The 10,276-nt window shown below is 46.5% G+C and overlaps 5 protein-coding genes across 5 annotated transcripts; all 5 read left to right on the top strand.

Annotated features, from left to right (window-relative positions):
* Positions 1-1,937: 1,937 nt before the first annotated feature.
* GLAREA_07409 (uncharacterized protein) lies at positions 1,938-2,219 on the top strand (the record flags this gene model as incomplete). Its single annotated transcript, XM_008082097.1, has 1 exon — positions 1,938-2,219. One exon carries the CDS (start codon positions 1,938-1,940, stop codon positions 2,217-2,219), a length of 282 nt encoding a protein of 93 aa, XP_008080288.1.
* Positions 2,220-2,731: 512 nt separating this feature from the next.
* Positions 2,732-2,938, top strand: GLAREA_07408 (uncharacterized protein; the record flags this gene model as incomplete). Its single annotated transcript, XM_008082096.1, has 1 exon — positions 2,732-2,938. One exon carries the CDS (start codon positions 2,732-2,734, stop codon positions 2,936-2,938), a length of 207 nt encoding a protein of 68 aa, XP_008080287.1.
* Positions 2,939-3,485: 547 nt separating this feature from the next.
* GLAREA_07407 (uncharacterized protein) lies at positions 3,486-5,182 on the top strand (the record flags this gene model as incomplete). Its single annotated transcript, XM_008082095.1, has 2 exons — positions 3,486-3,841; positions 3,892-5,182. 2 exons carry the CDS (start codon positions 3,486-3,488, stop codon positions 5,180-5,182), a joined length of 1,647 nt encoding a protein of 548 aa, XP_008080286.1.
* A 3,926-nt stretch (positions 5,183-9,108) lies between these two features.
* Positions 9,109-9,591, top strand: GLAREA_07406 (uncharacterized protein; the record flags this gene model as incomplete). The annotated part of the gene is made up of 1 exon (XM_008082094.1): positions 9,109-9,591. One exon carries the CDS (start codon positions 9,109-9,111, stop codon positions 9,589-9,591), a length of 483 nt encoding a protein of 160 aa, XP_008080285.1.
* A 60-nt stretch (positions 9,592-9,651) lies between these two features.
* GLAREA_07405 (uncharacterized protein) lies at positions 9,652-9,905 on the top strand (the record flags this gene model as incomplete). The annotated part of the gene is made up of 2 exons (XM_008082093.1): positions 9,652-9,786; positions 9,834-9,905. The coding sequence occupies 2 exons, from the start codon at positions 9,652-9,654 to the stop codon at positions 9,903-9,905; spliced, it is 207 nt and encodes a 68-aa protein (XP_008080284.1).
* Positions 9,906-10,276: the final 371 nt, after the last annotated feature.

Raw genomic sequence — 10,276 nt, 5'->3', positions numbered from 1 at the left:
AGTACAAGATGCAAAAACGCACTTACCCGTCCGTCACTCCCGCACATGATCTCTAACCTACTAACGCACATAATCTGCAACACCTCTCATCCAATCACTCCCTCTCCAAATCGACGACACGAGACAGCGCGACGCTTTCAAGATTCTAGACCTATGTCTTCCTGAGTCGTGAATTCTCTTGTCTTGATTTCGAAGACATTAGAGAAGTTCAGCAGCTTGGATTGAAACTCTGGGACAGCGGCGGGTTTCCTGGATACGTTTAAGGGTAGCCCACAAAATGCCTGGATTTCAAGTCACTCCCGAAACCGGATCCTAGAACGAAAGCGTAGTCCTAGAACTTCGAGTTTTGCGCCTCCACAAGCGGAAAACTTCGAGTTCTACGACAACTCTTAGTTTCGGGCTTCCTTCGATGGGATACCTTATTAGGAATAGTATAAGGGTAAGCGAGGTCCTTACTTCGTAGTAGATATCCACCTTGCCCTATAGCTCCATCTTAAGCCTCTACTTAGTAAAGGGAGTGACGAACGCGACGAGTTAACTTCGAAGAAAGTCGCTGAACCTCGTTTTACTGGCTTAAGATTTGCCACCGACGGCCCTAGTACTTTTCGCAAGCGGAAAACTAGGAATTCAGGGTGCTGAGCTTCTCTATTTAAGCATACACCGTAGTCCAATAAACACGGGGATAAGGTTATGGAGACTCAGCAATCGGTCGCCGGAGCACGCATACATACCACGCGTCAAAACGATCGCGATCGGGAGCGAGCGATAGCTTCCGCCTGTCTAGACGCATGGTAGGGCATGACGAGGCAGATATTGTCGATCGAGAATTCTAGACTTGCGTTGTTGGACTTGTGAATCGCAATTCTTGAAATCCAGAAATTTGGGATGCACAAGATGCGATGGCAGGCCAATGTCGAGAGATTCCGTCCCTCCATCACGCGGATGGTGCGACGAGAGTGGATGTTTTATGCGCGATGAAAAATATGACTTTTTTGTGCAGTGGTGACGAGTGCATTATTTTTCTGATGTTCAAATCTGAATAATGTGATGGCTTGTAAGAAGGTAACCATCCAGCGCGATAACCAAACTGTGATTGATGTCAAGCCCTCATCATCTCGGTGCGCATCCCTGAGGACGATCAAATCTTCCCCAGCAACATCTGCGGGCTGCTGACCAGTCGGAAAAATCAGCTGATCCTGGAAAACGTGCAAACTCGGTATCTTTGATCCTTTGAACTCTGTAATTTGGGCCGAAATGGGTTTGCGCCGATAGAGGCACAGAAAGGTTTCTCGGACCTCAGGTCTCACTTGAATCTTTCGAGGACAACAGTATTAATTTGTTTTGTCGTTTCATGGCCATGTAAGGTGGTATCGTACGGGTGTGTAATTCGGAAGGCTTTGTGATGAGTAATTTGGTGTGAGATAAGTGCGAGTATGCCTTGTCTTTCTTTCCCTTTGATATCCAGCGGATTTCGAGGCTGTTACTTATGTCAAGATGAATAGTGTTTCTATTCGAGGGACACGGCGCAACCGACACCCGAGTGCGAAATACAAAGATAGAAGGCTGATGCGCTGAAGAAAATACCCAAATTAAGCGCACGTCAGAATTAATGAGGTGAGGCACTGGAAATATCTATTATCTTGGTTATCCGCCTGCATGTGTAAGGGGGTTGCGGGTGATGGGCGTGAGATGTGCATTCCCGTAAATTTGCACACCCACACTTTGAAGCCATGTTTGAAGTTCAGATGATTCTTGAAGCCATTTCCAATTGTTTGTTACGCGTATGGTGGTGAATTTCTGAGTTTTCAAGGACACAGAGTTTTCGTATGACGCTCCAATGAGTGTAGGCTAGAGATTCCCAGCATCCACGTGTCTCCTTCTCAGGATTGTGCGAAGCGATCCTGTTGTGAAAGTCGTTCAGAGAGTTTGACCAAATAATGATTCATTCACTCACTTCGCCCACCCTCCCCATCACCTTTGATGGAATCCCGAAAGTGGACAACCTTCTTCATTGCCGAGTTGCCAACATCAGACGCAACAAGGTTCTGTTGGCTGGGACTGTCGTGGCGTTGGTTGGCGTTGCGCTCGCTGCCGTGACGGTGTTTCGAAACGACGCCGTCCCGAGTTTGTATGCAACTGGATGCAGGCAGACGGGGAGTGCGGAAAGCACAGAGAGAGGCGTGACGGATGGTGGATTTGGGCTCGAGCCTGGAAGTTAGTCGCCGTTACCTTGCGAGATGTCTGGACTATCGCACTTCTCGCGATCATCCTCAATGAGCATCATATGATTTGATTATCTCCATCCTTCTGTGTTTGTGGAAGGTGGTTCGTCGTGGGTACGATTTCCTGGGAGAGCTCGAGCTCAAGCTTGCACAAGGGAACGGGAGGATCTTCCGAGGAAGCTCCAACCCTTCCCCTGCTATGAAGCGAGTGAAAAGCGTGACTTCACCAGGAATTCGGCCAGGTTCTCCCCTTTCTTCCAGTCTCCTTGCCGAGAAGCTTAGAAGTTCCTCCTCGGGCTCGGTTTGCTTCCCTTTGTCGCTTCTCGTAGCGAGTCAACCGAGCCCCTTGAGTCCAACATCTTTAATTCCTTTTACCATGTACGGAGTACACCCACAATCCGCGGTAGAACTTGCACAGCTGTTCATATCACGCTGCACTCTTCCTCTCTGCGACCGAGATAATTTGGTGAATAGAGTTAGCAGGCACCGCCCCCATCCACGACATCATCATGTCCACCACCCCTGGTGCGGTCTTGGTGCAGACTTCCGGCGAGACGCCATGTGTAGACGCTGTGTCACCGATCACTGCTGGTACCTTTCGTACCTGGCTAAGATTAATCCCAGCAGCTCAAACAGCACGGTTGGTGGGTCTGCGGAGGGTTTGCTCGAGCTTGCACTTCCCCTGCATCTGCTGGTTGCATTTGGCAACAATTTAGCGGACGACGGATCTCCCTCGCCTCCCCACAACAAAGAGTCTAGAAGCACAGCACAATCCATTTCGAGCCGCAATTACATTTCGCTTCTTACACACCCACAGCGTGGGAACCCAGCATGGGCGACTGATTCATTTGCTCCTGCATGCTTTTTGTGGTCCATACGACCAAGGCGGTGCCCCTCCGTCCCCCGTTGGTATTGTGCTATATATCGCGGATGCCCTCGCTTCCTCTTACTATTGATTGAATTCTTTCCTCCTCACCCACAAACCATTTCTGGTATTCTTGCCCTTGTGCTACACGCTCCTTCATTTTTCTTCTCACAATCCTTGATTCATATCTGTTGATACAGATATCGCATTCCTTCCTTAACCTACACTCAATCGAGCTTGATACTCTTGTGTGTGTTTTTGAACAGTCATTTCGACACATTACTCACTTTTCAGCACAAGTGAAATCAATACATATCACACAGTATCAGAGATACTTATTCTTCGACCGACCCAGAAAACTTCATTCTACAAAAATTTTATAGATCGGAATCGCAAACATGCATTTCTCACGAGTAACACTTTCGGCCGCAATCGCCTCGACGGCAGCAGCGTACAGCGCAACACAGCGAACATTCGCTGTCAATCATTTTTATGGAAAGGGACCTTTGGTTCAGGCACGCATGGATCCGATCATCAACCCAGGGGGGCCATCTGGACACGTACACGCGATTCAGGGAGGAAACGCTTTTGCGGTTACCATGACGGATACCCAGGCCTTGGAGCAGTCGACTTGCACGTCGTCTTTGGTTAAGAACGACAAGAGTAACTACTGGACTCCTTCTTTGTACTTCAAAGATCCTACTACTGGAATGTTGGAATCCGTGGAAATGTTCTACATGAACGTATACTACTTGTGAGTTGAGCGCGCGTCGTTGCTTTGTATATTTACTAACATCACAACAGCTTCGAACCGACCACGGACAAAATCCAAGCCTTTGAGCCAGGTATGCGCATGGTCATCGGAGACCCAACTCTTCGCAGCCCACCTTCATCCAAGGGCAACCTCAACCTTGATCTCGGAAACGGCCAGCCAGCCCAGCCCATTCAATGGACCTGCCCACGATCAAACACCAACGTCCCATTGTACCCAGCCGACTCAGACGGGCTTCACGGTGTTGGTATCGGAGACTCAAACAACAAGGGAGCTGGAACTGGATTCCCAGACCAAAACTGCGACGGATATGCCTCTCCTCTCCGAGCAGATATCCACTTCCCATCCTGCTACAACCCAAAAGCCGGTCTTCGGGACTACAAGACCAACGCCGTCTTCCCAACCAACTCCAAGTGTCCAGAAGGATGGATTCACACCCCACACATGTTCTACGAAGTCTACTGGAACACACCTAAATTCGCCTCTCGCTGGACCCCAGGACAAGGCAACCAGCCATTCGTCCTTGCCAACGGTGATCCAACAGGTTACGGTCTCCACGCTGATTTCATCTCTGGCTGGGACAAGGAAACCCTCCAACAGATCATCGACAACTGCGATGCAGGAGACGCCGGAATGGACAAATGCCCAGGTCTTATCGGTGGTCTGAATGACCCATCCACAACCTGCAACATCGTCTCTCCCATCGAGGAAACCATCTTTGGCACCATGGCCGCCCTCCCAGGTAACAACCCCATCTCCGAATGGGGCGCCAAAGTCGCTGGAGGAGTCGCATCCGCCGCAGGAGGAGCAGTCTCCTCCAGCGCCGCCGCCCTCCCAACCGTCGCCATCAAGATCCCAGTCGGCGCAACCACCACCGCCGTAGCAGCCGTCCAAACCACCTTCGTAAGCAGCGTCTCGACGCCCGTTGCCGCTTCTCCAGCAGAATCAACCGCAACCGGCACTCCCTCCACCAGCGCATCCGTCGCATCAGGCTGGACCTACAAAGGCTGTTTCGGCGACGGCGAGCACACCTCGCGCGTCCTCACCGGCATCACATTCGCCAACGTCGGCAAAGTCTCCAACACCAACTGCGTCGCCTACTGCGCCAAAGCCGGGTTCTCCATGGCGGGCACCGAGTTCGGCGGTCAATGTTTCTGCGGGAACGCCCTGAGCACCACCACTCCGCTCGACGACAGCAAATGCAGTATGCCATGTGAAGGCGACTCGACCCAGAAATGCGGTGGCAGTCTCGCACTCAGCGTCTATAGCACCGCTGCTAAGACAAGGAGACATGCTAGACATATGGCGTTGCATCTCTCTTAATCAGGTCCACTGATTGATACATAAAATTTCTCTTCTTTCGGCATCCACAGCCGCCTTTTTTATACATGGATTTTGTTTTGTTCGGGACGAAAATCGGGGATTTGATTGGGGACTTCAGCATGTAAACACTGTTACATTCATTCGTTTTATTGTATATTTTTTATTTTATTTCTGGCCTTCTGCGGAAGGAAGATGGGGTTTAGAGGGAAGAAGCGGTCGGATTAGATAGACTATGGATATGGATATCTTTTTTGGCGTGCTTTTATGACTGAAATGCAAAATCTCACGATCGTTTATGAGGAGCTTGGTTGATGTCTTGTGCCGGTACTGTGACGCGTGAAGGAACATTAAACTCCCCCAAAGCTTTCAACATGACATAAGAAAAAATCCGCGAAAATTGTCCGAGTGACGATGATCCTACGTGCCTGTGTGGCGAAGCACGCTCCGAGCTCGTGTTTGGTATGGAGGATGGGAAGGAGAGGAGGGGGAGAATTTGTTTTTGGTGTTTTTGGGATGTGTTTTTGGTGTTTTGTTTTGGGAGGTGAGGTTAGGTAAGGTTAAGATCGCCGTGCGAACCCTAAATAAGCTATATACACATACCCATTTTATTAATCTCGTTATAATCTTTTCTCTTATCTGAAGTCCAGTTCAACACCTTGGCCCCAAAAGCCTTACCTCTCATCTCCCCTCTGATCTCCCCTCTCCCCTCTCACTTACCACCTCAACCAGAAATCCCTCCCATCAAACAAACCACAACCACCCCATTTATCCTCATAACAGATTACTCATTCCCCAAAGAATAATCCCCAACAAAATATTCTCACGATTATAGCGTACGAAAGAAAACGACGAGATTGGTAGGTCAGGATATTTATCATTCGTTGTTTATGAGAATCCTGCTTGCTTATATTTTACCTGGTCGATAAGTTGAGAGGAGTGGTCTGGGAAATGTTTTGGATGGGGAATTTGTAGTGATGTTGATTGTCTGGTGAGATTTTTGGGCGTAGCTGGGAGGGTTGGGATTGATCTGTTCGAGATGTGGTTATGGGAAATGGGTTTTGGTAGTTGGGAATGTCTGTTTTACTTCGATCGATACTATATCTTGTTTGTAAATTAGGTGTCAATATTCTTACTTTGTTTATTAAAGGGGTGGGTATAAATTATTCTGTTTTAATCAGGGCAATGTTTAGCTATATTATAATCTATTTGCAGATAGGGTACTAGAGTGGGTTTGTTAACGAATGGGGTCGATAATGGGGAATAGGGTAGCCACTAACTGAACAGTACTCTATTCATGAACTCGGTATATCGCGAAACGTAGTAGAGATTATCTTTCGTGTGTAATACTAGCTCTCATGAATAACCCAATGTCACTATCCATATTAATTAGAGTGCAAATCCTCGGTTACGCTGTTTTACCACCGAACGCCGCTCTTACTTCAATCAAGACAACTGACCATTTACTTTTCTTTTTCGGCTACCTTGGTAAAAATTTGATGGGGGGAATGTTTATTCGAGATCAGTCTACGAATGGGGTTGTTCTTATATTTCTTTAAGCGCTTCAACTGCGACAATCTCGAATCACTCATGAGCTAACAAGATCCATCCAACTTTACCCAGTACTCTCTAGATAGTTATCCGTTAATGTTGACCTAAAATCACGTGTAATCTTCTTTCGACTCAGTTCTATCTATTCCTTTATATATACCTCGTACGAGCTCTGCTTACTTACTCTCCTTTAGACATCTCAATATATTACTTTCTCCCTCTATTGCTCACTCTACAACTTCCCTTCCCACGAAGGTTCATAGTTATCTTTTAGCCCAATCCATAACTAAATATCAAGAAAATTGCCCTATCCAATCCCATCCAAGCCAACGCAAATATTAATTTTCCATTAGTTAACTATCCATCGAGCGCGCTGTTTAAACGGAGACTGGAACTTGTAGGGGAGACAAACACGTATCGTGGTATATATTTATACTTTTGGAACAATCGGTAAAGAGGCTGATACTTTACGGTTCGTAAGACCTGGATAGAAGATCTGAGTTACACTAACGAATATACGAAGCGAACAATTTCATATCATGCCATTCACATGTTGCAGAATCTCTTCCGATGCTAAGAAATAGCACAGAGCGGATCTGGAAAGTTTATGTGTGGTATTAGCCCACTCATTTTATCATTCCCTTGTCAATGCTTAGTTCTGTAGCGAGAGTCGTTTGGTATTAGGGTGATGGATCACCACTTGTGAGAGTCGAGTACTTATTTTGAGCTCGTGTAGGCAAATGGAATCGAAATAGGAGGAATTGTTTCAAGGGGTTATGAGGATAAAGCTTATTTAGAAGTAGTGAGGTTACTCTCCTCTAGAGACTAAGTAAGAGACTAAGATAGAAAGATCTATAAGATTTACTAGGGGAGGAGAAAGGAGCTAGAGATACGCGAAGAATTAAGGATAAGAGAAGTTTTAGTAAGGGAAGGGATGGGAGGATTTATTTCCTAATAGTATTCTCAAGTCTCTTAACTCAGTGTTTATTCAATAGTGAGATAAAAAAAAGCCTCTGCTTCCCTAGAAGCCATGTGAGAGATAAAGATGGAAAAGTCTCCGGAATTTACTAGGGGAAGGGAAGGGAAAGGAGCTAGAGATACGCGAAGGATTAAGAATAAGAGAAGTTTTGAAGAGAGAAGGGACCGTGATCATTTATTTCCTAAATGGTATGTTTGAAGTTTCTAACTCAATGTTCAATCTGTAGTGAGATGAAAAAGCTATAGTTGGTTAGAAGTGAAATGATGGCCATCGCTAAATTAATAGGATGCGACATAAGTATTGAGCATACAAGAACTCTAAGATGAGTTGAACAACATATCTTGTTGAGTACCTCAGTAGCATTTCAACTCACCGCTATTATCATTATCTCACATACAGTCACATCACACAAAACCATTTCAGTGATCGAAAGCTTGTTTTGAAAATCAGAACCGATGTTAATTGAAAGCAATCCTCCCTCCTTTTGTTTTGCCGCTAGGCTCCGTCCACTGCTCCGCTTCCTTAGTCAGTGACCCTACTGAAAATTTGATGAGTGGAATATTGATTCAATTTCTGCCCTCGAATATGTTACTAGCGACGTCAGGCCTTTGGGTTTTCCAAGTCCTTTGCTTACAGCAGTCTCGGATCTGATACAATATCCATTCAACCTGGTCTACGACGACTTGTTATTTCTCCTCGGCCAAATTCATTGTCAAGTTGATCACGAGTAGATTGAACTTATGATTGTTAGATCTATTTTGAGTTCTTCTCGATCGTGTTGGTTTTCTTGAATAGTGAGCTTCTTTACTCACAATTTCGAATTACTGTTCTTGAAATGTTTCAGTCATTGATCATCCGGAATACGAAGTCATCGCCCATACGTGCGGCTCATTGCAGGACTCAAAATATCGGTTCAGTCATTCATTCTCTTTGAATTGCAAGTCATCGCCCATATGTCTGGCTCAGAACGCGGAGTACTTATCAAACCATCTCTATGAATCATATCAAATCCTATAAAGCTTCAAAGTTGAACTCCTTTTTCCTCCACAACATAAGCCTACCATTTCCTCTGTTTATAAATTAAGTAAACCACTCAGCTCAGCATGTCTTCCCACGGCAACAACCAAAAAGATCGTCAACACGAAAAACGAACGCGAGAACGAAGCCACAGTCACGAACTCGTCATCGCCAGACCAAACCACCGTCTCAACGTCTCGGCAATACAGAAGCAGCATGGGCGCCCCATCATAATAATCCAACCGCCGCGCAACACGCATAGGCTGGTCCTAGTAATACCGCGGGTCTACAGTCTGGACAACAAGGCGAGAATGACGATTTTATTAACCCGGTGTTCCAAAATTGGTGGGAAACAGCGGGATCCCCAGATTTCCCACCCAATATGACGGCGACCCATGGCCTCCAAAGCAGCAATCATCCCGCGCCTGGATCTGCTACGATGGGCACTTACCAAGAGGCTACTAGTCAGAGTGGTGCTTCAGGCCGTGGGTCTTCGACTACTTCCCGAGAGATTGCTCCCGCAGGACCTGTTCCGACCCAAAATTACCGACACCCAAGTTATTGTCCAGTCCCGGGATATTCTTCTTTTAAGCTTGACAATTACGAACACCAGGCAAACACCACAGCGGCTCATAGTAATATAGTTCAGAAACCGGACGCACTGAATAATTATGAACAGAGTAATACGGCAGTAGTTTCTACTCGACTCAATTCTCTAGGTCAACCGGTTGCTAGTTATGGTAATTTCGGTGGCCATGGACCGTCTGGTGATATGACAGCTCCTCAAAGCCAAGGGGGTAGAACTACTGGCTACGTTGGTAATTACAGTGCCCAGTCGGGTAGCTCAGTTTCAAGCTTTACGTAAGCCAACGCGGGTAGCAACGCTGGTCAGGGAAGCAGTTATATTTCAAATCAAGACTTCAACATGACAACAAATCAGCCCAGCAGCAGCTCGGGACATCAAGTCATAACATCTGCCCCTGATGAGTACGGCGGCTACAATGACGATTGGAGCCTGATCAAGTTTCCGGAGGGACCAAAGTTAACATGCCCTTTCAAAGTGTGTGACAAAAAGCGCCATAGTCATTATGTAGCTAATAACCCCAGCTCCGAAGAGCGAGACATGGTTGCGCACTTTGCATACACACATGGAAAACCAGTAGGAAACCGAAAGCGTAACGTTAAATGCCATGTTTGTCATATGGATTGGTTTTTTCCGCGGCTTCTTATCCAACATGAGCAGACTCCGAAACATAAGGAGGCCGTGCGGAGGCAGGAGGCCATACGCGCAGTAGTTGAAAGGAGACTAGGCTGATTGTAAGATTATTGTAGTTGAGCTGGTGGTTGTCGAATAGATCTACTCTTCTGCGCCCTCAACCAAAGAACTCTATCATCGGCGCTCACGGAAGCAAATTCACCCTATTTTTTGACACCAAATTAATCAACAAATCATTAAATCACCAAAAAATACCTCGTTGGTCTCACAGAAGCGAACTCACCCTATTTCATAACACTAAAATAATCAACAAATCGCCCAAAAAAATACCTAC

The sequence above is a fragment of the Glarea lozoyensis genome (genome assembly GCF_000409485.1).
Source record: "Glarea lozoyensis ATCC 20868 chromosome Unknown GLAREA16, whole genome shotgun sequence".
Classification (NCBI taxonomy): Eukaryota; Fungi; Ascomycota; class Leotiomycetes; order Helotiales; family Helotiaceae; genus Glarea; species Glarea lozoyensis.
The sequence above is the reverse complement of the archived record's forward strand: the minus strand, read 5'-3'. Positions and strand labels throughout refer to the sequence as shown.